General features: G+C 49.5%; 2 protein-coding genes across 5 annotated transcripts in view; one reads left to right on the forward strand and one right to left on the reverse strand.

The window, feature by feature from the left end:
* Nucleotides 1-24,256, reverse strand: part of ANGEL1 (angel homolog 1) — a 66,324-nt gene extending 42,068 nt beyond the window's left edge. The window contains exon 1 of the mRNA XM_070250226.1: nucleotides 24,122-24,256. The gene's annotated coding sequence lies outside the window, so the exon portion shown is untranslated. The remainder of the gene's footprint in view (nucleotides 1-24,121) is intronic.
* The window catches only part of LRRC74A (leucine rich repeat containing 74A), a 30,988-nt gene extending 6,243 nt beyond the window's left edge, over nucleotides 1-24,745 (forward strand). Inside the window, exons 4-15 of one of the 4 annotated variants that reach the window (XR_002803575.2) lie at nucleotides 794-901; nucleotides 1,854-1,950; nucleotides 5,159-5,322; nucleotides 5,675-5,756; nucleotides 9,701-9,786; nucleotides 10,266-10,460; nucleotides 13,884-13,979; nucleotides 16,473-16,619; nucleotides 20,586-20,693; nucleotides 21,411-21,493; nucleotides 24,134-24,289; nucleotides 24,587-24,745. Coding sequence is in view for 2 of the 4 variants with exons in the window: in XM_023628156.2 (XP_023483924.2) it covers nucleotides 794-901; nucleotides 1,854-1,950; nucleotides 5,159-5,322; nucleotides 5,675-5,756; nucleotides 9,701-9,786; nucleotides 10,266-10,460; nucleotides 13,884-13,979; nucleotides 16,473-16,619; nucleotides 20,586-20,693; nucleotides 21,411-21,493; nucleotides 24,134-24,158 (1,191 nt within the window). In the remaining 2 variants the exon portion in view is untranslated. Of the gene's footprint in view, nucleotides 1-793; nucleotides 902-1,853; nucleotides 1,951-5,158; nucleotides 5,323-5,674; nucleotides 5,757-9,700; nucleotides 9,787-10,265; nucleotides 10,461-13,883; nucleotides 13,980-16,472; nucleotides 16,620-20,585; nucleotides 20,694-21,410; nucleotides 21,494-24,133; nucleotides 24,321-24,586 lie in introns of those variants that run through there. The other 3 variants (XR_011432251.1, XM_023628156.2, XM_014735738.3) reach the window with 3 other exon arrangements.
* Nucleotides 24,746-26,847: the final 2,102 nt, after the last annotated feature.

The raw sequence follows: 26,847 nt of genomic DNA on the forward strand, positions 1-26,847 counted from the left end.
CTAGAGTTCCTGACCGCCTGCTGCTTCTCTCACTGCTTGGTGCTCTTGGAAAATGCTCAGACCCAAAGATGTGTCTGTTCTCTGTGCCTGTCTATACTGGGAACCAGGTGGAGAAGGGAAAGATAAAAGTGCTGGTTAGAGCTAACCCCAGTGCCTCACGCTGCAAGTCGTTTCCCCTCGTCTTGCTCCCTGTGGGAACGCAGACAAGCTTCGAGGTGGATATTTATCTAAGATTTAATTAAGTCCAGTTCCTTCTAAACAGCCTTGAGCCAACATCCTGACTAAAAGAGAGTGGCAGATAAGCCTGAAGCCTAAAGCAGAAGAAAGGCCTCTGAAGGAAGCAGGCACAGTCAATCCTTTATGCTTAAATACTTCTATTAAATGTGTCAAGTTCTTCTTAATTTTGGAGCCAGTCACAGGCCTCTCTCCTCGAGACTGAATAGTTAATGTCTAATAGTTAATATCTGTTCAGCTCATCCTTGTGCCACTTACTTTTCAGGGCTTTAATTATTTTAATGTCCCTCTTCTAAATTCCCCTGGGGACCCTGGGGAGCCCCCTTTGGCGGAGGTGCCCGGAATAAGCATATTGTCCAAGCAAAACTCTGGGGGGATGGATCGTCCCTGTGTTTCTCTCCGGTTCCTACCCACTCCTCCAGAATTGGCAGTCTGCATCTCCACACCCCTTGAAAGGGCTGGGATGTTCCAGAAAGGGGACAGGTTCTGGGCAAGGGCAGGGAACTGACTGGGTCACCAACTACCTCTGCCTTCCTCCCCCTCCCCGTGGTGGCTGAAGTCCAACACGGCTGTGATGACCCTGGAGCTGGAAGACAACTGTATCATGGCGGAGGGCATCGTGAGCCTGACGCAGATGCTGCGAGAGAACTACTACCTCCAGGAGCTGGTAGGGCGCCCTGCCCCGCTGGTCCCAGCGCCACCCCCGGGGGCTCCGAACGCCCTCGAGACAAGCGAGAGGCCCCTAGGCTTTCTGCAGTCAGTCTGGGGACTTCTCAGAGGAGAGCCACGCATCAGAGGCTGGCAGGGGGACTGTGTTCCCTGTGGCTGTAGGAAACCCTAAGAAACCGTTTCTCTCTGGACCTCTAAGCCCCTAGGTGGATAAACTTACTTATGTAAGTTTTTCACTTAAAAAGTGAACTTTCTTAAAGAAAATAAAGACATGAAATAATTTCATAAAATACAGTGTGCTAGAGATGGCAATGATGGTTGCGCAATAATATGGATACGCTTAAAACGACTGGACTGTACGCTTAAAAGTGGTTAAGACGGTAAATGCGTTATGTCTATTTTGCCACAATAAAAAAAATTTGAAAAAAAGGGGAAAAACAATAAAGATAAGAATGGCTGGTTCATATAAAGGCCCTCCCACCAGCCTGAAAGGACCGTGTCCTTTTATATCCCTACTTGTCCCTGGCACAGAGAGTCATGCTTCACGGATCAATGAATGGAATTTACAATTATGATTTACTCTAAACAAATTTTTCAATTGCTTTATGCCGAACTCTCCAGAAAAAGCTGTCCTGGGTTTCGGAAAACATTTACAATGTGCTTATCTAAAGTACTAGGACTAAGTTGGGGCAGTGGGGGTCACTGAGGCTCAAAGGAAACTGAGACCCGTCCGAGGGCCCCACAGCGAGGCATTAGAAAGGCCCATTCTCCTGCCTCCCTTCTCTCCTTTGCACCCTGGGATCCTTCCCGTCCTCGAAGCCCACCCCCTCTCCCCAGCCCCACCATACTCCCTGGGTGCAGGCCTCAAGTAAGCCCCGCCCTGACATCATCTGTTAATAAGGGCCCTTTGGTGGGATTTCTACATGCATAAGTGTTTTCTTGCCTTTTAGAATCTTTCCGACAATGATCTTGGTTTGGAGGGGGCCAGAATCATCTCAGAATTTCTCCAGAGAAATACGTCTTCACTCTCGAACCTTCAGCTTTCAGGTAAGTCCGTGGAAGAGGAGGGAGAGGACGCCAGAGCGACAGGAGAGAAGGGGAAGAGCAGAGGGCGTCCGGCCGAATTGAACCTAGACCAGGTCTTTGTGATTTCAGAGACCCGAACACTGCGTCTGTACCCTGCTAAACCCTTCCAGTCGTCCTTGCCCCCTCTCCATGGCCACACTGGCTTCCCGGCTTTCCTGAACAAGCGACTTCTGACTCCCTTTGCAGAGAGTCTGTACCCCAGATTTCTGCCTGGCTCGCTCTCCTGCTTCATTACGTCTCTGCTCAAACGTCATCTCCTTAGGGGGAACTTCCTGACCACCCTGTCAAAGCAGCATCTCTCATCATCATCACTATAGTTTCCCTTCTTGGTTTTTCTTAGAGCCATTTATTGTTCCCTGACCCCCTATTGTACACCTGAATTTTAATTAGTTTATTATCTGTCTCACAGAAAAAAGTCACTTGAGAATTCTAGTACGCACAGACATGCTCTCACTCGGGTTTGAGATTTGAATTTATACTCTCTGCAGGGTCCTGGAACCCTTAAGGCAAGACATTAACATAAAAAGTGGTCCTATGCTGGCAATGTCCTGGGACATGCGACAGAAACAATCATAAAACCTCTTTGGAGGAACAAGCCCTCGACCCGGGCTCCAGGCTACTTGGGACTCCCACAGATAAAGCTCCACCAAAGATGGGCTCACAGTCCAAACTGCAAAACAAGGAAATAAAGCACCGTGAGAGGGGCCGGCCCTGTGACCGAGCAGTTAAGTTCACGCACTCCGCTTCAGTGGCCGAGGGCTTCACTGGTTCGGATTCTGGGTGCGGACATGGCACCGCTCGTCAGGCCATGCTGAGGCGTTGTCCCACATGCCACAACTAGAAGGACCCACAACTAAAAATATGCAGCTATGTACTGGGGGGCTTCGAGGAGAAAAAGGAAAAATGAAATCTTTAAAAAAAAAAAAATTAAAAACAAACAAAAAAAACACCATGAGAGTTGCCAGACTCAACAAGTGGCAGCCTCGGACTCTCAAGAGCTTCAGAAAATAGAATTAACAGATGTAGATTATACATTGAATGACCATATAGTTTATCCTCCAAACTGCATAGGAACACCGTTAATTAACTGATACTGCAAGCAAACAGAGATCTTGCACCCAACTATAAACTATGTTTAATGTGACTAAGAACATAAAAAAGAAAAACATACAAGAACAAACCATTGTTTTTAAAAAGACTCCCCCAAAATAGAACTTCTAGAAATGAAAAATATATACTCATTGACATAAAGACTCAATGGACAAATTCAACAGTATATTAGATGCAGCTGAATGAAATTAGTGACCTGGAAGATAGATAAAAGCATATTATCTATCTTGGCAATATGGAAAGATAAAGATACAGAGAATTTAAAAGATGAAAGAATATAAGAGAATGAATAGACCCAAGATAGCTAGCAGGAGTTTCAGAAGAAGACGAGAATGGGTGAGCAACAACATTTGAATAAATTGTAGCTGACATGTTTCCTGAATTGCTGAATTCTCAGATATAGGAATCCTAGTAAGTCCTAAGTAAGGGAAATAAAAAGAAACCCACACCTGAGTATATCATAGTAAAAACACTTAAGATAAAAAAATCTTAAAAGTATCCAGAGAAAAAATACAGAAATAGAGTTGATGTATTTTTTAGTATAAAACTTACTGCATGTCAGACATTATTCACCAATTTCCCTTTTTTCACTGTAAGTATATCTTGGATTTCTTTCTATGACTGAACAAATAGATATATCTCATTCTCTTGAACTCCTCGGTAGTATTCTGTGATTGGATGTAGTGGTATAGTTCATCTAACATCCCCCTGTTTGGGGGTGGGGCACAGGTAGGTCATTTCCAGTTTTTCAATCTTTCAAATAATTTTAAAAGAACTTTCTGGTACATGCATCTTTGGGGCACATGTTCTAGTCTTTCTAGATAGACACTCAAGAGCAGAATTACTGAATATAAAGATATACTCATTTTTGTGAAGTTAAAAATTTATTTCCAAATTTCCCTTTAAGAAGACTGGACCAGGTCACAATTCCACCAATGGAATATGTTTCCCTGTACCATTGCCAGAAGGGTTATTAGCAAGTTATTGGTGAATCAGAATGGTTGTGTGTGTGGTTGTTGAAGTTACAGTACTGGAATTCAAATCCCAGTTTTGACACTGGGCAAGAAATTTACCCCTTCTGTGACTTATTTTTCTCATTTATAAACTAGGAGGATTATATTACCCAGCCTCAGACAGTGATTGTGAGGATTAAGTGAATTAAAATCTGTAATACCTAGAACAGTCCTAGGATACAAGTATTCAATAAAAGTTCACTACTATTATTTTTGTTACAGTCCCACATTATTGTTGAAGTAGAACATCTTGTCAGATGCTTATTTCCATTTTGATTTCCTCTTCCATGAAATGTCAATTGTTATATGGGGTTGTTTGTATTCTTGAATGTTAGGCACTCTTTATATATTACAGATCTCCATACTTGAATGTTATATAACATAATCATATTATAATAATAATAATATAATATAATAATATGATCAAATATTATATTCTCAAAACTGATAGCCAGGTGCCCCAGCACCATTAATTGAATAATCTATCTTTTACTGACTAATTTGAAATGTCACCTTTATAATATATTAAACTCTGATATAAATATTGGTTTCTTTCTAGATTCTCTTTTCCATTTCATTAATCTATTTGTCTGTCTGTCTATGACAGACAAATAAATGTCTATTTGTCCATTAATATTTGTTTAGAATATTAAAATAATATGCTATGTTATAATATAATTAGTTGTAACTAATAAAACATATCAAGTATATAATATTAATATGCTAGTTATGTAATTATATGATGTGGCACGATATGTTGTACATCTGAGTAGGCAAAGTCTGGCTTTCTTTTTCAAAGTCATCTTGGCTGTTCTTATGCAGTTTCTCCTCCAGTTGAATTTTAGATTCATTTTGTCAAGTTCCATTAAAAAAAGCCAGGCATTGGTCCAGGGGTTGAGGCTGCCAATGGATGTGCAGGGTGTGATGTACCAGCTCCTGGAACTCCCTGGACAGTCATGGCAGAGAGAGAAGGAACATTAAAGGGGATGGTAAATGGTGGCCCCTCTTTCTCCTGTTTTCTTCTGTGCCCATACATTCACTTTTAGGACTTGCCTTTTCTATGGCTGGTTGTTTCAAAGGGGAGACCGGCAGGGCTGGGATACGGGAGGGTAAGGCAGCCCTAGTCTGGAGAGCATCGCCAACGCCCACCTTCCCTCCAGGAAATAACTTCAAGGACGAAGCTGCAGAGCTGCTCAGCCAAGCCCTGTCGGTAAGAAGCACGGGGTGGGTGCATCCCAGCCACATGGGAGATGTCCTTGGGAGATCTGGGGGCCCTGGGGTGGCGCTGGGCAGAGGGAAACGAGGCCGCTTACTTGCATGGTTTAGAGAACTGGCGTTTGGACTCTGCTGATCTTGGCAAAAGCCACGTGGTGTTAAATTCTCCGAGCAGTCATTGACACTTAAACAGAAAATGAATATGGAAATTGTCTTGAGTCTAAGAGCCCTAGCCCACCTCATCTTGGGGTGCTGGAGCCTCCATCACGCTGCCCCGAGAGAAGTGAGGTGTTTGCAGTCACAGAGAAGATGCAAGTTACTCTTCCCTCCACTGTTTCTTTCTCCAGTCTGATTACCGAATTAAGTCGCTGGATCTCAGTCACAACCAATTCTCTGACAAAGGAGGGGAGCACTTGGGACAGATGCTGGGTGAGTCTCCCACGGAGCGGGGGCTGGCAAAGGAGGGGTACCTGGCGACAGTTGCTCATCAGAGCTGCCTCTCCTGCTTTGTGTTGCCGTTGAATGTTCTGACGATAAAAAGCAATGTAAACCACGCCTGACGTAGCTTTCAAATGGAGCAAAGCCCTGGATGTGGGAAGTAAAGCTTCAAAACAATTAGAAGAAGATTTAGAGAAATAACTTGCTGACATCAGGGAAGCTTAGGATAATTAAATACACACGGTAGACATAAACGGTGATAAAAACGATGCATATATTCGACAGCAATGTTTAAAACTTGCATGTGATAAAAGACATCATGGGGCCATGTTAAAAGACAAGCAACAGATGGGAGTAGATATTTGCAGCATGTGTATAATATAAAAGATTAGCATGCAGAATATTGATAAAAGTTCCCATAGATCAATCAGACACTGAAAAAAGAAAGTCAAATGCCCAAACTCTTTAGTAATTAGAGAAATGCAAAATAAAACAACAGAAAGATCCCCCCTTATCTACCAAAGCTGCAAGATATTCAAGTCAGAGAATATCAAGTGCAGTGAACGCAAGGGAGAAACTGGAGCACTCAGAGCCAGGTAGGTAAAGGCACTTTGCAGAGCAATTTGACAATATTTATTAAAATTGAAAATGGATATATTCTGTGATGCCACACTTCACCTCAAAATGTCTCAGAGAAGCTCTCACACATACACAGAGGGATGTCTGAGGAGCTTCGCTGCAAAATTGTTATAAAAGAAAAAAAGTAGAAACAACCTAAATGCTCGTTGCTGAGGAAATGAATAGAAAAGGGGAGGACACTACTAGCAGTGGGGAGGGGGTGCTCGTTTAGATGGGGTGGCGAGAGAAAGCCCCACGGGAAAGTTGACTTTTTGTTGAAACCTCAATATCAAAGAAGAAACAGCCACGCTAGGTTCTGGAAGCACCGCACCCCAGGCAGAAAGAATAGAGCTCGGCCTGTTTGACGAATTGGGGGGACGGTGTGGCTGGTGCAGACTGGACAAGGGAGGGGATTGGAAGGAGAAGACGTCATAGAGGTGGCCTGTGGCCACTCACGTTGGGCTTTGTGGACCATGACATGCATGGAGTCTGGATTTTCTTCTACACGTGATGAGAAGTCATGGAAGGATGTTCAAGTGGGGGCGTGGCATGGTTTGATTTACAGTTTTAGAACCGACACATCAAGAATGCACCTAGGAGAACACGAATGGCAGAAGGCAAGCCAGTGGTAGCGGCAGTCTAGGCAAGACAAGATCACAGCTTGAGCTAAGAGAGGAGGGCGTGCTAGAGAAGAGTGGATGGATTCAGAAGATATTTTGGAAGTAAAACCAAAAAGACTTGCTGATGTGAAGAATGAGGGAAAGGGAGAGATTAAGATAGACTCGTGGTTATTTTGTTTCAGTTACTGGTTGGATAGTGGCATCACTTACTTAGACGGGGAAAACTCAGGGAGTCACAGGTATAGAGGAGCAGGAGTTAGGCATCAAGACTTCAGTTTCGCCATGTAACGCTTGTGATGCCCGTTCGACACCTATGATGTCAGGGAGGCGGTTTGCTGTATGAGTTTAGAGCTTGGTGAAGAGATCTGGGCTGGAGAGACACATTTGGAAGTCATGGGTATGTAGATGTATTTAAAACCACGGGACAAGATGAGGTGGTCTAGGCAAAAGGCGTAGACAGAGTTGAGTAGGTGGCCATCCCACTGACCCCGGGTCATTGCAACATTTTTAGGTGTCGCAGAGAGGGAGAAAGAACCTGAGAAGGAGTGGTCAGTCAAATAGGAGAGAAAGTGAGGTATGAAGGAGCCAAGTAAGGGAGTATGTCAAGAAGGGGGAAGTAGTCAGCTGGGTCAAGCGCTGCTTAGAAGTCAAATAAGATGAGGACAGACAAGTGACCACAGGAATTGGCAACATGGAGATAATTGGTGATCTTGACAGATGCTGTGTTATTGAAGTGAGTATGGAATCCCGACTGGAGTGGGTTGAGTTGAAAATGGGATGGAAATGGCAACTTAGATAACTCCAGAAGCTCTGCTGAGATGAGGCTGGAACAGAAAGACAGGTGACATGGAGTCCGGAAGGTTTTTAAGGATGGAAAATGTGGATAGAAAGAAAAGAAAAAAAAAACTGATGATGCAGAAGAAGGAGGAGATAATTACGGGAGCAAAGTCCTTGAAAAGGCTGGAGGCGATGGCATCCAGAACAAAAATGGGGGGGGGGTCCCCTCCGACAGCATTCGTTCATTCAAAGAGGGAGGAGGACGGGTGGGTGCAGGTGCAGGCGGGCTGGTGGGTTTCAAGTTCAGAGGATGGAGCTCTCCCATCCCATTGCTGCCATTTCCTCAGTGAGGCATGAGGCAAGATCTTCAACTGAGAGGGGGGTAGGCTGATAGGTTTGAGGAGCGGGGAGAAGGTATAAAATAGCTTTTAGGAGGGGAGGAGCAAAGTGTGAACGAATTGTTGGGCAACTTGAGTCTCCATTCGAAAACTGAGCCATAAATTTAAAGTGAGACAGACTACATTCTGTTTTAATATGGTTATCATCACACTGTATATGCAGCTTTTAAAAATATTAATATTAAAATATTTACTAGTTCATTATTATTATTAAAGCTACCAAATGTTAAGCGATGGCTCTGTGACAGGCCTCATGCTAGACATTTTACATCAATCCTCACCAAAATCTTGTACAGGTTGATATCTCCATTTTACAGATAAGAAAAAAGAAGCAGGAGAAGGTTAGGAATCCGGCCAAGGTCACACAGCCAGCGAGTGGTGAGGTCAGAATTAAAATTTAAATTCTGTGGACATTTACGAGATGCAGGTGTGTAGGGTATAACTTAAGTGAGGGAATTGGCAAGAAGAGGAAACAAGGGTAAGAAGAGAATGAGAGAAGGGAGAGAGAGTGGAGGCAGGAGAGGGTTTGTTCTCAAAATAACATGAGGCGTTGTGCACTTTCCTGGAAGTACGTCCTGGGGCTTGACGCAGAGAGAGCCAGGATCAGTACCCAGTGCACTGCCCATAAAAGATAACGTAGAAGAAGACGTTTCCTGGGCCCGAGGGCTGCAGGCGACCCCTCCCATTCAGTAAAGCTTCAAGAGTACTTGAGCCTCTCCTTCCAATGGTGTCCTCCCGTATTCGCCCTCCCCAAAGAAAAGGAACAATAGTAATGTGCTTAAATAGGATGTTTTCCCAACCATATGTAGCATGTAAGCAAAAGCATCTTTAAGTTAAAAAAAAGGGCAATTTCTTTGCAAACCAAGTTTCTAGAAAAACCTGTCGCCTCCCCACTTCCAACTGATTGTGTTCCGAAAGCTCTCCTGGATAGAAATCCTGGAGCCACCGCTGCTCCCATAGGTCTCCATGAAAAAAGCATGTCATTTAATACGCCACGCCCTGCACAGCCTCCCTGTGTAAACACAACCCCTGTTTTCCATGCTTTCTCCATCTGTTTTAGTGGTTGGGTAATATTCCACCAGGTGGATATTTGTGATATACTTTACCCTTCCCCTGTGAGTCACAAACCTTACTTTTATAAGTGATGCTGTGGTAAACGTCTGCAAGCATGTAGCTCTTCTCGTATCTGGTACTGTCTCCTTAGGAAGGGTCTCGGAGGTGATATCGCTGTGTGACGGGTATATACATGTTGTAGGAAAATATCCTTGACACGATAGTATTTTCCAAATTATACCAATCTGCTTGCCACCTGCAATATGTGAGTATGATTGTTTCACAGCATCGTTGCCAGCATTGGGAATCGTCTATTTTCCGTTTGAGTGACTGAAAAAATGTGACCTCAGTGTTTTCTCTGCGTGAGCACAGAGGGATCCGTGCGCCCAACATCGTGGATGTCTGCTCACACTGAGCGTGGGTTCTGCGGGATGTGGGGGATGCTAAGATGACTCCCTCCCTCCGCCAGCCTTGAATGTAGGGCTCCAGTCGCTGGATTTGAGCTGGAATCACTTCTACACACGGGGAGCTGTGGCTTTGTGCAATGGTCTCCGGGTAAGGCTCTCTCTGGGAGTGGTTTGTTGATCCCGGTTGGGGGCAGCTGGGGCCTCCCTCCTGCCATCTTGAAGCTCTTCCTCATGGTGGCCATTGATGAGGGCATACTGAGCTCTCATCAAGTGCTCTTCACATTGTTAGTCTCCTTCCCACCACCCCTGGAGGTGCGTCATTCTTTGGTACCAATCCTAACAAGGTAAGTTCACCACGCAGGGGTCTGGGTGGCATCTTTGGGGCTACTTCAAGAGAACAGTTTACTTATCGTGTAGGGAATGACCAGAACCCAAAGGGAATGAGTCTCGAGAGTGCTTGAGACTCCAAGCCCAGCCGGGAGGGCCTGGAAAGATCTGGCAGATCCCTCTTTCCCAGAGACCACTGACCACCCAGTCTGGATGCAGCAGAGGGTAGAAATAGGGGCCGTTTCCTGGATGAGTTGCGTGCACCCTTGATGCTGGTGTCATTCTCCCCTCTCCCTGGAGACCAATGTGACCCTGAAGAAACTGGATGTCTCCATGAATGGCTTTGGGAACGAGGGGGCTACGGCCCTAGGGGATGTCCTCAGACTCAACAACTCCCTGGCCTACCTAGATGTTAGCGGCAATGACATTAGCAACGAAGGAGTCTCCAAAATCAGCAGAGGACTGGAGCTCAATGACAGCCTCAAAGTCCTGAAGGTAAAGTCCTTACCTAATCTGGGAACCGGTCATTTTATGTGTGCATACGTGTGTGTGTGTGTGTGTGTGTCTGTGCCTGTGCATCCATGTGTGTGTCCGTGTGTCTATGTGTGTATATCTGTGTCTACATGTATGTCTGTGTATCCATGTATATCTGTGCATCCATGTGTGTGTCTGTGTCCATGCATTCTTGTGTGTATCTGTGTGTGTCTGTGCATCCGTACACGTGTCCATGCTTCCAAGTGTGTGCGTCCATGTATGTGCATCTGTGTGTCCGTGTGTGTCCATGCATCTGTGCATGTGTGCATCCGTGTGTGTGTGTGTCTGTGTATGTTGGGGTGGGGGCAGCAGGGTGATGGGGCTGACATTGCTGGAGAGCATCACTGGGAAAATCTACCCTGTGCTTCACATGTGCATATGTTCTTGACTGTCTCTCTGCTGTAATCCCAGGGTCACCCTCCACTCTCAGCTGGTGCACAGTAGTCATCCCTAACCACCCTTCCTTCCTCCCATCTGGGTCTCCTCCAGGCTCTTCACACTGCAGCCCGAGTGTACTTTCTGAGCATAAACCTGACTTCTACCTCCACCCCCATCTACTCTCCTCCACCTTAGACCCCCATGGCCTCCTGTTGCTCAGATCCAGTTCTCTCATCCCTCTGTGCTTCTCCAACCTCAGTTTACCCCATGCTCTCTCTCGCTCTCCCACCAAGGCTGGCCTCAGGGTCTTCTTTCATCTCCTCTCCTCCTGCTGCCGGGTCTGGCTCAGGCTGCGTCCTCGGCCTGCAGTGCCCGGGCCCCCTGCTCCCAGCCACCTGCCTTGATTGTCGCTCTGCCTCCTGGCGCACCTCCAGCAGCAGTCCTCAGGGAGCCTTGGCGGCGTCCTCAGAACCCTGCTCACCCCTTCCTGCAGAGCTTACTGCAGTCTCTCCTCACACCCTCATCGGAGGGACTCTGACCGTCTGTCCCCCACTAGTGTGAAAACTTCATGGAAACAGAAACCGTGTCTGAGTTTGCCCATCGTTGGACCCGTTGTACCTAGCACTGGGCATAAAATAGATGCTCAATGAATATTTATTAAATGAATGAATGAATACATATTTCATTTTAAGTTAATTTGCTTATAGATGCTAATTTACAATACAGAAGCTTCTGGGCAGTTGGAAAACAGATGGAAGATGAGGACTTCTATTAACAGTTCCCCTTTCTGGGACTCCAACCACTAGCCAGGTCCCGTCTCATGTGGTTTGCGTCCTCCTCATAGCCCAGCCCTCCAGGTGGGCTCCACTAGCCCCACTTGTCAGATGAGAAAACGGAGGCCCTGTGACTTGCTCAGGACACACTGCAGGCAAGAAGCAGAGGGAAGTCAGCCCCACCTGGCTTTCCACTGCAACACCGACTCCCTCAAGATGTCGGGACGGCCCAAGGGGGACCACTGACATTGGGGTGCTCGTGGAAGAAGAATGGGAGTCAGGAATCAGTAAAGATGAGCCGCCATCCCAGAGGGCAACCACCTTGGAGCTATGAAAGTGACAAGAGGAAGTCAGAGTCCGCCCAGTGGAGGGAGCCTGGTGACTGCAGACCAGACCAGATGTAGGGCCTGGGAGAGCTAAGAGTCTGGCCTGGCTGGAGTGGGACCAATTGTAACTCAGATAAGAGAGACTGACCCAGCCTGTGAATGATTCAGCTTTGGTGGCCAATGAAGCCAAGGGCAGTTCAGAGAACCTGAATTTTAAAAGACTAAACATTGCCTGGGGCTGGCCCAGTGGCCTAGCGGTTAAGTTTCTGTGCTCTGCTTCGGTGGCCGTTTGGTTCCCCAGGCGCAGACCTACACCGCTCGTAGGTGGCCACACTGTGGCAGCAACCCACATACAAAATAGAGGAAGACTGGCACAGATGTTAGCTCAGGGCAAATCTTCCTCAGCAAGAAAAAAAAAGAGAAAGAAAGAAAAGAAGAGAAGACTATAAATTGCCTCAGCAAAATGACAACAGGGGTTTTCTCTGGTTGTGGAGTATAGACAATTTTAACATTTTTTTACCTCTTTTAAAATTTTTTATATGATGAGCACATGTAAGAAATATATTTTGATTTTTAAAAATGTTTTTAAAATGAAAAGAGTTTAAAATGTAATTCTCAGTTTGGCCATAGGTGAAGGCCACATCAATTTTGCCACTGGAATTATCTATGCTTCTCCACATCCAGCCCTAGCCTCCTTTCTCTAATCTTGGATAAATAAAGCGTTCTCCCTGAGAAATGAGTCAAGCAAAGGCTTCTAGATGCTAAGACCTAGGAGGGCAGGGCTCAAGTCTGTCTTTTTTCACTGGAGAACATCCGAGCCTAGGAAACACCTGACACACAACACAGCGGATGCTCGATAAAAGTCCCTGCCTGCCTCATCATGGAACCAGCTGAGCCCCTTGGAGAATAATAACTAACACTTGTCGGCTGCTTCCTATGAACCAAGAACTCTTTTGAATACTTTGCTCGAATCCATTTGTTGAATCCTCAGAGCAGCCCTAGGTGATGTGTCAGGGAACGAATGCCAGGCCAGAGAGCTGTAAGCAGGGTCACTGGGCTCCGTGCTTCCCTCTCTGCACCATGCTCCAGGGGCTCCCAGCACAGGTGGGACAAGGCCCTGAGTACTTAACTAAGCCCGCAAGGTCCTGTGTGGTCTGGCCCATCACAGCTCTGCGGCCTCGTTCTCTCCGCTCCCACTCACGAAGCATCCGCTACCGCCCAAGCACCTTTGCGCTTGCCTACCCTCATCTTCTTTGGTGCATTTTGTTCCCTCCTCTCGTCCTGTCCTCCCTTCTTCAGACCTGACTAATCCCCATTAGTCCTGCAAGGCTTGACTCAAGCGTGCATCCACTGTACTGGAGGCCCCTTTCCTCGCTCCTGTGATGCCAGTGTGTGCCTCTGTCACTGCCATCACGGCACTTCTGATGCCATTTGCTTGTTTGCCTGTCCCTCTCTACAGCCTAAGTTACCAGAGGGCAGAGACCTTGTCATGTCTGCCTGCACAGCTCTCAGCACTTAACCCAGTAACTGGCACATGGCAGGCCCCCAATACATGTTTGCTGGATGGATGGATGGATGGATGGATGGATGAGTGGAGAGTTGGACAGGTGGATGGATGGATGGATGCATGGATGGATGGATGAGTGGAGAGTTGGACAGGTGGATGGATGGATGGATGGATGAGCAGTGAGATGGACAGGTGGACAGGTGGAGGGAGGGAGGGATGGATGGATGGATGGATGGATTGATGGATGGACAAACAGACGGACAGGGAGACAGGTGCTTACAGATAAGTCTGGGAGGGAGACAGAGATTGTGAATTGATGGGAAGAAATGGAAGCTGTGCTCTGAGCCAGCCTCTCCTGGCCCCATCTCAGCCTCCTCCTGTCTCGCTCCTCCTCCCACAGCTTTTCCTGAACCCTATGAGTATGGATGGAGCTGTTTTACTTATCCTGTCCATCAAGAGGAACCCCAAATCCAGTATGGAAGAACTCGACATTTCCGTGAGTGATCAAATGGTAGTCGCTTGCACCAGGGAGCAAGCCAGTTACTGTGGCCACTCCAGGTTGGCAGGTGCCCCCAGCTCTATCCCTCACGGGCCCTCACACAAATGCTCCATGAAAACGTCACTCCTTTGGAGCATAACTCTGCCTTCCAGGGTCCTTTCCATAGGAGTAGCCATTCAGTCAATAACATCAGGGTGTGACATCATGTACCAGATCCTGGGAACCCAGGACCTGAACACCTGAGAGGGAGCCTGAGCGTGGAGATGAGGAAACAGCGGGAACTAAGGCAGAAGGACCACAGAACGGAATTTGTTTACTGTCAGCTTTGCTGATGGATGGAGCTGGGTCCCAGGATGGTTCCAGAATCACAGGATTTTTAGAACCTGAATATAAAACATGTACAAACTTGCATTTTCATTTCATGACCTGGCCTACTCAGAGTGGCATTTGAGGGTAAAAATCCCTGGATGGTGGAGGAAAGCCCAAGGTGACTCCAGACTCCTGCCAGGTGCCCTTGCCTGAATCACCCGAGAGGTGGTAGCTGGTGGTTACAATATCCTACACTTGTCTACCATTCTATAATCTTTTTTTTACCCCAAAGTGATTTTCTGTACCCCAGCTCCTCTGATCCTATTCCGGGAGGTAGGGAGAATGAATTCATGTCCTAGCGCTGCCGTGGCAAAGTACCACAAACCCGGTGGCATAAACAATAGGAATTTATTGTCCCACAGTTCTGGAAGCTAGAAGTGCCAGATCCAGGTGTCAGCGGGTTGGTTCCTTCAGAGGCTGTGAGGGAGGCTCTGTCACACGCCTCTCTCCTCACTTCTGCTGGTTGCCGGGAGGCAGTCTTCGGTGTTCCTTGGCTTGTAGCAGCATCACCCCCATCTCCGCCTTCATTTCAGGTGGCATTCTCCCTGTGTGCATGTCCATCTCTGTATCCAAACATCCCCTTTTTATAAGGACACCAGTCATATTGGAGCAGAGCCCACCCTAATGACCTCATTTTAATTTCATCATCTGCAAAGACCCTATTTGCAAATAAGGTCACGTTCACGAGTACTGGGGGTTAGGACTGCAACATCTTTTTTTATGAGGGACACAATAACAGGTACTTTTCCTCATTTCCCCACTTTACATATGAGGAAACTGAAACAGAGAGGTAAGGTCACTTGTCCAGGACTGCACAGCAAGTGAGAAACATAGCACGGAGTAAACCCAGGGCTTCTGCCTCTTACTCTAGAGTTCCTATAAAGGTAAAGTCCTTTTACATTTCTTTAATGACACACAAATATCACGTTTTGGTAAGATTTTAATGCCTTGCAATTATATCAGTGAGGATATTTTGAATATTTAAACCCAAGCTCCTTGGAACTGAATAATAAGTAAAATCCGGACTTATGTTTGCGACAGATTATAAAACATTATAAAAACATATCAGATTTTCTTCTCACTTTGTTCCCTCGCCCTCTCTCCCCGCCCCAGGCTCCGGCTTGTGTTCATGGTCTTTCTCCTCGGGGCCCTCTCTCCACCCACTTCCTACAGCTCTGGCCTTGCGCCCCACAACACTGCCTTATCCTGCACCCCACCCATCATGACTGTCAGCCACAGGTGCAGGTTTCGTTAGCTCTTGGCTCCCCCGCCAACAGCACAGGCTGGAAGTATGGACACAGGCGCTGCGTCAGAGGGGATGTTAGAAACGCTGCTGTTTAGGCTGCAGACTGCGTATAAACCCATGCGCTGGGCTCACACTGCCCCTTAACAAGCCTACCAGAACAAAGGGATCTGAAGTAGCCTTTTCCTTCCCTTTTGTCAACCATGCTGCCATAACTCTAGATGGTGTTGGAATTCCTTTATTGTAGATGCTTCTAGAACTTTCTCTAGAATATCTACAAAGGGGAGGGACTAAGTCTTCAGCCCTCAAGCATGGGTTTAATTCTTTGAAAAGGCAAAAGATACTCAGAACCACAGCCGAGGGAGGAAGCAGGTTGATCAAACTGGCGGAGGCTGGGGTTGTGCAAACATGATTTCACAGGACACATTTTCCCCTGTGGCCTGTGACCCAAAAGGGGGCTTCCCAATGCATTTCGAGCCATGATGGGATGGTTGGAATGAGGGATCTCCTTCCAGGACTCCTGCTCTGAAGGCCAACACTGGGATAGATCCAGACGTTTCAGGGCCTTTGTTTCGGGCCCAGTCTCACGGCCCTGGACGCAGGCACTTACGCTCGCCCTCTGAGAGCCGAGCTGCGCCGACAGCACGTGACGGACGAGCCACCAGCACCGACTAGAACATCTGACCAAAATCACGTGGGAAACTTCCAGGTCAAACCATGAGCTCTAAGAAACGTCCCATCTAGGAGCAGCAACGCAGGACAAACTGGAAAAGACAGAACGCTCTGACTGTGGCTCGGGTGGGCATGCTGGTCTGGGCAGGGAGACGGCACAAGGGCGGTGTCCACCCCGTGATGGGTCCTCTCTCTCCCCGCCTCAGAACGTGCTGGTGTCTGAGCAGTTCGTGAAAACGTTGGATGGGGTGTACGCCGTCCACCCCCAGCTGGACGTGGTGTACAAGGCGGTGCAAGGCCTGTCTGCCAAGAAAGCCGTCCTCCTGTGGACGAACCCCATGAAACTGATCCAGGTGAGCCCCACTTTCCTCTCAGAGCCCCAGGCACGCCCGGAGAAAGCCGACCTCTGGGTCCCAATCAGCGACCCAGAGTTTCTCCTCCCGAAAGGGGCTGCACAGCCCACTCTGACAAGGAACGTCCCAGACACGGAATGTTCCCTGTGGATTTAGGATCTCTCAGCAGCGCTTCCTGCCTCCAGAGAAGGGAAGAGCTGAGAACTGGCTGCAGTGGGAGGGGCTACCAGCTGGGATCCACCACTCCCTCATGTACCACCAGAGGCAAGGCACTAAAGCTCTCTGTGCCTCAGTCTCTTCACCTGTGTAATGCGCATAATGATAGTACCCACCCTGGAGGGCTTTGTATATAGAAATATAAATTCTATAATACACACGACGTGCTGAGAAGAATGCCCGGCACATGATAAGCGCTCAATAAACACAGGCTCTTTCCAGTAGCTGGTGAGGGTGTCAAGATACCCCTGTGGTCAGGATGGCTATTTGGTGACTTCAGCTAAAGAGGGACCCTCAAGTCCTTTATATCTAGTGATAAACTGCACCTGGCTGAGTCTTTCCTTAGACTGTTTCCAACAATCACAGGGGGCAGACGGAATGATGGAAATAAAAACTCAGAGACCGTTAGAAGTGGAAGGGGTGTTGGAACCCCTCTGGTTGGATTGCCTCACAGAGCAGTGACCAGCCCCAGCTCTGGTGTTTCCACCACTGGCTCTTGCCCCGAGGTGGAGGTGCCAGGGCTGCTCCTGGAGGCAGACTCGTTGCTACCTGGGGAAGCAGGAGCGGGGATGCTGCTGTGCAAATGCGGGTTCTGCAGGGTGTGTGGCCCTGGGGCCGCTTCCTGGTGCATCTGCTCTGTGCCTCAGTTTCCAGGACTAAATGGAAGGGCTCTTGCAAGAAAATTATTGTTGTATGAAAAGTTCTAGAAAGCAAAGGAATATCAAATGTCTTTACGAGTCAGAGGACGTCAGATGAGACCAAGGGGGGAACTTGTGTTGCAAGAGGATCAGGATGCTCCAGGGAACAGGAATGGACTTATCTGATGCAAAGCGATGCTGTTGGTTTAAGACAGAGTAAGAATGGAGTCTCAGAGGAGAGGCCAAACCAGACACACACAGCCCTTCCCCTCAGGGGGCCAACAATCTGGCTGGGAAAACGGATCAGATATGGTAATTTCGAATAGAAAGTATCATATGATAAATAACAAATCAGCGACAAAGGCAGCAAATATAACCAGAATCCAAGTTAGAGGTCTCTGTAAGGTGCGGCAAACAGAAAAGGCTACTTCCTGGCGGAGCTGGGGTTGGGCAGGGCCTTGAAGAGCAGGAAGGATTCAGGGGAGCAAAAGCGCCAGGAAGGGGGTTCCGGGAAGAGGATCCCCACCAGCACAGGAGCAGAGGGGCGACTGCACGCAGTGGGTTGAGGGATGGGAACGGAACCACGTGGCTCCAGCAGAAGAACCGTGCGGCTCCAGGCTCACAGGGAAGCCGGGAAGTCAAGGATGGAAAGGGAGGCTGGAGCTGGATGTGGCCATCCTCCGATTTCAGGCTCAGTGTTCAAGTTTGACTCCTTGGGGAGTAAGGAGCCAGCGAGTGTTGAGGAGTGGGTGTGGTGTGGATCCGGCAGGAACAAGGGAAGATTTTTCAGGCAACAGAGAGGGAAATGGACTGAAGCAGGTAAAGATAAGAGTGGGGAAACCAATGGGGACACTGTTGTGGTATTCTAGGTCTGGAATGATAACTTGGGTGAGAGAGACATTGGAAGTGGAGGGACAGATGTAGGAGACATCATTATGGAGCATCTCCAGGACTTGGAGAATGGTTGGGCATATGGTGCGTGTGCGTGTGCGTGTGCGTGTGTGTGTGTGTGTGTGTGTGTCTTCGGAGAAGGGAGGTCTGTGATGATAAGAGAAAGCCAAAGATAACCCCAACATTTCAAGTCCAAGGGACCAAAAGAAAGATGGTATCATTGCCAGAGGTAGGGAAGTCTGGATGGGGAAAGGGGGCCACCCCCTGGCCCCGCCTCTCTCCAGCCCCAGCCCTCCCCATCCTCCCGCCTTGCTCTCCACATTTCAGCCCCACCAGATTCCTCCATCCTTCTCTGCATCAGTTCTCTTAACTCCAGGCCTGTGTACACGCAGGTCCGTCTACCCAGAATGCCCTTCCTCCTGCCCTCTGTCTCATCATTCCTACTCATTCTCTAGGTCTCTCGTCACATGTCACGTCCTTGGACAGCCCTTCTCAGATTCCCTAGTGATGCAGAAATGCCCTTGCCCCTTGCCATGTGCTCCCACAGCCCTCTGCTTCACCCTTTCACCCCGAGACTGTGCATCCTCCAGGGCAGGAGCTGCGCTGGGTCTCGTCAACGGCATCTACCAAAGGAACAGGCCCTTACGCTGCTCAAGGTCCTTAGTTGCTGATGACAGAATCCGTTCTAGTGGGTTAAGCAAAGAGGGATGCACTGCTGGAGACAGACCACGGAAACATTGGGAGGGCTGAAGAAACAGACTCCTGGTTTAGGGTCCAGAAATGGCTCCCCAAACACCCCAACTGGGTTGCCGGGCCAGGTGCTGCTTCTGCCACGATCAGGAAGCTGCCCGATGAGGAATCCCCCGCTGAATCAGGAAGCCACCCCCACATCTTCCCACGGCCCACTGTCTCCACATCAGACCTCTCACCCGAGCCTCACACAGGTGCTTGGTGAAAGCCAGCCCGTGCCGACCCCTAAGTCAAGGGATTTGGGGAAAGTCGATGTTTGGCTTTCTGGCCTCTGCATTATAGAGGCATGCTGTGAAGGGACTGGAGTGGGTGCTGAGGGCTCACCCATGGCATCTGACACAGCACCCAGTGACAGTGTGCAGAACCGAGCCCACTGAGACTCACCTCGGATGTGTTGGATGGAGGTGCCGGGGGGGCGTCAGCATGGACGTGTGAGCAGCAGTTGAAAATGCAGAACTGGTCGCCCCAGGTGGGGAGAGGCAGTGCACACCAGAAACGACAGCGTGGGGAAAGGAGAAGGGGACCAAGGATGGATCCCTGAGGAGTTCCTCTGGGAGCAGGATGTCTGCAGGAATACCACCAATAGAGCAGGGCCCTGCCGGGGCCTTATGAGATGCAAAAAGAGGACCCCAAAAGAACATCTGAATGACAGTGAAAGGTGCTCACAATGCGTTAGTACAGGGCATTTTATAAAACTGCATGTACAGTAGAAAGATGATGGATGGATGGATAGCTCAACAGATGGATAGATAGATGGACATTAGATAGGTAAATAGATGATAGATAGATGATAGATAGATAGATAGATAGGATACACATCAAGATGTTACCTCTGGACGATAGGATTGGATTCATGGGTTATTTTTAACTTACTTCTTTCTAATATAAAATTACCTTGCAATGTGAGTAATATTTTCAAAATGAAATACTATTTTTAAAATGCTCTAACACAGTACATCTCCATATAAGCCCTTGTGTGAAGTGGCGAGAATTCCATGAGTTCCGAGAGCCTGTCCTGTCTGTGTCACTACGTGGTGGTGGTTTGGTCTTTCAGTCTCGGAGCCAACAAGGGCCCCCACCATCCACAGTGTACCATCTACACTGGTTTTAGTGGAGGCAATTTCAAACCTAGTAACACGTGTGAACACGATCACCCACGCTCTCCCCTCAATGCTGGGGGGCCTCAACCGCATCGACTCCCACCCTCCCACCTTTGGAGCAGCATGGAGATCCTGCTCAGGGGGTGTGGGCTCTGGAAGCTGAGCCATACCCCAGAACCACAGTGGCCCGCAGGGTGCCAGGCCTCGGCGTGGGCGGGACTCTTGATCTACACCCCCAGTCTGTCCTCTCTCACTGCCCCTCCGCCTGCTGGCTCTGGGAGCGCCCACCACCCTTTGGTGGGAGGGGAAGGGGTGTTGTTACAGATGTTACCAGGTCAAGTGTTTGCTCCTGGTGTCCCTGCTTCTCTCAGAGCTATGCAGACCAGCACAAAATCACGGTAGTGGACTTCCTCAAGAACTTGAACCCTACCAGAACGATGAGGATGCCTGTAGGCGAATTCCGGAAAGCTATGGTACAGGTATGCTGATCCCCAGTGGCCGCAGGCACTGTGTGTGTGTGTGTGAGACAGAGAGAGAGAGTGAGCGAGAGAGAGCACAAGAGACAGACACACAGACAGAGACAAAGCACAAGCACTTCATGGAGCTTCCCGGGATTGTCTGTGAGAAGCCATTTATCTGCCTCACTTATCCAGACCCAGAGGGAAATCTCAGACTCCCTCGACCCCCTGCTGAAGTCGTTCTCTGTTCCGTAGACTTGATGCCACCGAGGACCCAAGATGCCACATGAAGACACACACTCTTCATCTTAGAGGTCTTTCTCCCATCGCAGTTGGCTACCGGGCAGACACACAAAGGGAGTGGGAAAAGAGACACATCCCAGAGCCCCAGTATGTCCACCTTTGGCCCTCTCCTCTTGCCTGGAATCCCACTCAACCCCCAATATGACGAAGGTGCTGAGGCCCCTGAAACGCCAACTGGAAGAGGCCCATGGTCAGAGCAGCCCTAGGGAGGAGCTGGGCCCGGCAAGACAGGGGTCAGGAGGGGACGTTCTGTCAGCCGTGGTCCCAAGAGGAGTGAGGCTTTATGTAGAGTGTGTGTGTGCATGTGTGTGTGTGCGCGTGTGTGTGTGTATGTGTGTGTGTGTGTGTGTGTGCGCGCGCGTGTGTGGTGGGGAGGCCTGGAGAGGGGTAAGCAGAAAGCTCCATTAACCTGGCCTGTTCCATCCACCTCCTCAGCAGAAGCAAGTCCCCTTAAACCGGTCCCAAATCAGGGAGCTGATAAAGAAGATTGACGAGAAGACCGGCATGGTGAACTTCAGGTCAGCCCGGGCCCTGCGGCCCATGCCTCTCCAACTTCTGCCGCGGGGAGGTCCCCAGTTCTCTGTGAGGCGCCCTGGCAGGGTGGACCTGGGCTCCGGGTGCCACCCTGTCTTCATTTTATTAGGTGTGACGTCCCCCGCCTGGCCTCCCCTGCAGCAGGTGGCTCCTCTGGCCTGGACCCCAAGGCCAGGCCACTATTTACCCTCCTCCTCCTCTTCCATTCGCTCTCAGCAGAGCTTCGGCCTCAGCCATATACTGCCGCTGGCTGTGGGGCAGATTCTGGGGCACAGGGCTCACAGCCGAATAGGAGGTGACACAGGGAGCAAACAGTTAGGCCCCGGCGTGGTGAGAGGGGTAATGGGGATTTGTGCCAGGTATCACAGTAGCCCAAAGAGAGGGTATCACTCAGGCGGGGGGTGTCACATAGACACAGTCCAGAGGACAGGGGACTAAAGCATGAGCCGGTACGTTGGGGAGCCTCAGGCCATCCAGCTCTGCTGTGGCTTAGGGAGTCACGCAGGTCGTGACAGGCTGACCTCCTTGAAGAGACAGAAAAGGACCCTGACAATAGTAATAACAGAAACCAACCCCCCTGAGCCCTCTCCACGTGCCAGCAGCTCTGCCGGTCCCTAACAGGCACAGGCGCCTGTCCTCTCACAGGGCCCTATGCCGGCCGGCCATGCTGTGCTCACCCCCAGGCTGTAAGTGATGAGACTGGGCTCCAGCGAAGGGAAGCCCAGAACCTAAGTGCCTGCAACCAGGAAGGGGCAGCGGTGGCCTTTGAACCCAGGTCTGAGTGGTTCCATACCAGCCCTCCTTGCCAGGGCCGCAGGACCCCAGTGGGTCTGCTTTTGGCTCCCACATGACTTCATGTCTTGCAGGGTCCCTAAGGAGCTCTGTGAGGAGGCCTCTCTGGTCCTGCCCCACAGCCATCCCCCAATGCCTCTGTCCTGAGCCTCGAATAGCGTCTCCACGTGGAGAAGCCACAGTGCAGACGGGAAGGACAGACTTGCCCAGCTGCAAACCCTACTCTCGTTCAGAGTGTGGCGTGTGCAGGGCTCTCAGTCTCTGAATCTTTAGAAGGGGGTGGTAGCCACAGCACCCAAGAGGGTTTCGTAAGGATCACCTGGGGGAAATGCACATAAGGAACTGACACGGTGGTGTCATTCAGGCATGACACTATCATCCAGCAAGGGGCCCCCCAAGGATGGCTCAGGCTCACATCCTCCCTACACCATGCCCACTCCCTCTAGTGCGGCTTGTGTGTCTCTGTGCCGATGTCCCCGCTTGCTGTTCCTAACGTGGCATCTCTCTCCTTTGGGATGCTGGTGGGAAGGCCCAAGGTGGAGGTCAAGAGACCAGGTTCTGGGTCCAGCAAACCCTCTAGCTTTGCAGATGAAGTCACACAGCCATCGAGAGGCAGAGCTGGGGCCAGGGTCCCCGCGTCTCAGGATCCGAGTAGGGGGCTCTCGTGGGCACCTCAAATTGCCCCTCAGATCACACACCACCACTTTATTAGTCCAAACTGCCCTCCGGTCACACACCGCAGCTCTATTAGTTCTGATTAGAGGGCAGAGTTGTAATTTTTCTTGTTGCAGGAATTTTCTATTTTCATTTTTTTTTACAAATAATATCTGCTTGTGAAAATTCTAAACCCACAGAAGTATAGCAAGGAGAACGTGAAGGTCCTCTTTTATCTCCCCACCCCACAGCTCTCTCTGCCTCCTAGAGAGCTCTCGTGAGCAATTTCAGGTGCACGTCTCCATACCTTTTCCCACGGACTCGCAATCAAGAATGTGCGTATGCGAGTGAGTGTGTGCCACAGTGGTTAAAAACAGGCTCTGGGGTCAGAACACCTGAGTTCCAATCCTGGCTCCACTCCTGTGGAACCTTGGGCAAGTTACCCAATCTCCCTGTGCCTCAGTTTCCCCATCTGTATTATGGGGCTTATAATAATACCCATGGCATAGGAGGTTTTGAGGATTAAATGGAGTAATGTCTGTAAAGCATTTAGAACACTATCTGGCATATGACAGGCTCAAAGTACACGTGTATTTTGTTATATATTATTTTACCCCCCCCCCATACACACACACACACACACACACACACACACACACACTCACATTACAGGGCTTCCTATTTGTCATAAGTAGAATCATCTTCTTGGCTCCTCTGAACCTGCTTTGCCTTATGGTATATTAATACACTGAGCTCCATCTCAGTCTGTTTTAGCTGCCATATGGTATCTCATAGTACAGGAGTCTCATAAGTTAATCTCATTTTTATGGACATTTACGTTATTTCCAATGTTTTGCTACTACAAATACTGTCACCAACATCCTTTTGATGGAGTGTTCGCGTGCACGCGTTTCTCTAACGGGCTCGGTGGAGTGGGGTCAGGGTAATTGCTGGGTCAAAGCGTGTGCACATTCTAAAATTTAAATCTGCTGACAACATGAACCAGCTCTCTGCCCCATCCCCGGGCCGACCCCGAGCCTTACCCACGGTCAGAGCACTGCCAAGAGGAGGGTGGGTTCACGCAGGCTCTCTTGGATTTGAGCCTATCTAAACACGCTGGTCAACCAGCCATGAGGCTGCACTGGCGCTCAGTGCTACCTGCTTACCTTTCAAACCAGTCTCTTGAAAATGGCGAAGCCATAGCAACAAGTCTGGTCTGGAAAGAAGTCTCAGCGAGGAGAAGTCCTGGCAAGTCGGATGGCGGCAAGGAGGAGGCGGAGAGCTGGCTGGAAACTCTGTGCACAGACACCGAGGCCAGGACTGTGAGCAAGCAGGTGAATAAAGTCTGGCTTGGTCTCCGTGTCACCGGGAGGCTGGTGTGCCCTTCACCAGGGGGGCGCCCTCTGGTTCTAGTGACCACCAGGGGGCGCGTGCTTGGCGGCCTAGAAGACAAATTGGAAATGCAACGGGGTTGCTAGGAGGCAGGAAAAGAGCAATGGGGAGGTCAGCACACAAAAGCAGTGGTTCCAGTCAATGCAAACTGTGTCAAGGGGAGAGATCTCTGAGATGCGGGAGGCAGTGGTAGAGGGAACAGATGCTCAGGAAATGAGAACAGGCGCCTTCTGGAGCAGGTGCAGAGGGCTCACGTGGAGAGAGCCCAGGACAGGAGACTGAGAGACCCGACATCTAATTGTGGCCTGGCACTACCTGGCCACCTGAACTTGGAGCCTCATGGTTCCACCTGAAAAGTGGGACAGCTGAAATAAAGGCTGCCCAGTCTGTCCCAGGGATCTACCGTGCTATGTTTCTTTTCAAAACTCCTTGGGAAACGGGGGAGATATGAGGAGCTTAGCTAAAAAGCAAGAACAGCCAAGAGGACCAGGCACTGAGCAGGTGGGGGAATGGGGACCTTAAAGGGTTTAGATTAACCTCACCAGTGTCTTTGTGGACGAACAAGGCCAGCAATTGTCCCAAGCATCTCTGTAGCACCTGCACAGCACCTGGCACACAGTAGGTGCTCAATAAATACCTGTGGAATGAACAGACATGATCACCTGGCAATTGTTTGGGGCAAGTGGTGGGAAAGTGGGGGCTGGATGGGGGCGCATCCAGGAACCAACACTTTGGCGCCCCAGAGGACCGCTGGAACAGCATTGGTCGTCAAGGCACCAGCCCTTGGATTTCACTCGGCTTCTTCACTGAGGATGGAGGCGATGCTGAGGCCTCTCTGCGCAGGTGGCAGAATCATTATTGTAAATAATTTATGTTCCCCCCTCCCATGCACCATATTTTCCCCTCTTCCTTCCTTGTTCAGGGTTCTAGCCTGGAGTTGAATTTTCGTTAATTGGGTGGAATAGGGGCTCAGAGGCAAAATTAGGATGATGAAAAGAAAAAGAAATGCAGTGAGCAGTCTGTGGGATGAAACTCACATCGCTCATACACATCAGGGTAGGTAGACGTCTTTGCTCCAACTCCCCGAATGAATCGAACCCCCTTGAAGTCATGAACGCTGTCTCCTAAGTCTATTATGATCCAAAAGACCATCACGTCCCCTGACCGTAACTAAGGATTCAATAGCTGCTGGTGTCGTGGAACCCTGAAGATAACGAGGCCACGAAGTACCAAAATTTGTCATGGGATATAGGTTATGGATCAACAAAAACAGCAAAGTGTTCTCAAGATGCTTTTATTCATCTTTGGCATAAAAATGAAAACGCAACAATTTTCGTATCAGATGTTATTTTTTGTTTGGGTAGCTTTGGGGGAATGATGGAGATATGGGAAAGCTAAAATCTCCCCTTCCACTCTGACCCTTTGGGCTACCCCTTGACATCTCCACCAGCAAGTTAAATGAAGGACGCCTCCCCCAAACCCTGCCTGCAGCAGCCCCGACGCCTTCCCCACGGTGGGGTAATTCTCACTTGTGGCCACCAGGTGTCAGGTCAGCTCCAAAAGTCGTCGTGAGAGCCCCGAGCTCTTACAGATTGCTGGGCAATCTTTGCAGTACATTTTCTCTGATCTCCCAAACTTCCGCCATGAGGAGCCTGGCATGACATCTGAGCCCCGAAGCGTCCAGCAGCCTGACACCTGGGCAGACCTCTCCAAGGCTCTGTGTCCTCATTGAGAATCAGGGTTAGTAACAGCCACCTTACACGCTTGCTGCCAGGAAGAAAATCAGGCGCTCAGTAAAAGCACCATAAACATTCAGTCTCCTCCCACCGTCAGCCCACCCTGGAGCTGGGTAAGGCCACAAGAGTTGTGCTCCATGGGGGGGTGGGGGGGGGGAGGGGGCGGCTGCGCAAGGAACTTGCCCACTGACAGTGGGCTGACTTGCCCTTTGTCAGCTCACCGAGTCAGGAGGCGCCAGACCAAGGTGGAAGGGCCTTGCAGGAGCAGGAGAGGCCATCAGGGCAAAGATGGCCCAGAGTGGCTAGCCCACAAGCCCAGCACTGAAGGGGGTCAGGCTGCAGCCCCCCGGGAAAACAGCCCCCTGCAAATGCCCCTCCTTCATGCCACCTCAGTTTGGCTTAATGCACTAACTCAGCCTCCTCAGCGTGACCCTGTGCTATGAGGTCTGCCATCACCCCCACTTCACAGTCGGGGAAATGGAGGCACGGAGAAGTTAAGCACCTCGCCCAAGGGCTCCTGCTAGTAATTGGCAAGGCCGAGATTCAGACCCTGGCAATGTGGCTCTGGCTCCTTGAGGTCTCAACCACTGCACTTCCCTGCCCCTCTGTGGCTTCCATGCAGCTCTGTATCAACAGGGGGGAATTTAAATGCACCTGCTCTGGTTACATTCTTTCTGCAACAAAGTAATGACTCAATTGATAGCAAGAGTGCCAGGCCAGGCTGGACTGGCCCATGGGAGGGAGGCAAAGGTGAGCTCCGTTGT

The sequence above is a fragment of the Equus caballus genome, chromosome 24 (assembly GCF_041296265.1).
Source record: "Equus caballus isolate H_3958 breed thoroughbred chromosome 24, TB-T2T, whole genome shotgun sequence".
Lineage (NCBI taxonomy): Eukaryota > Metazoa > Chordata > Mammalia > Perissodactyla > Equidae > Equus > Equus caballus.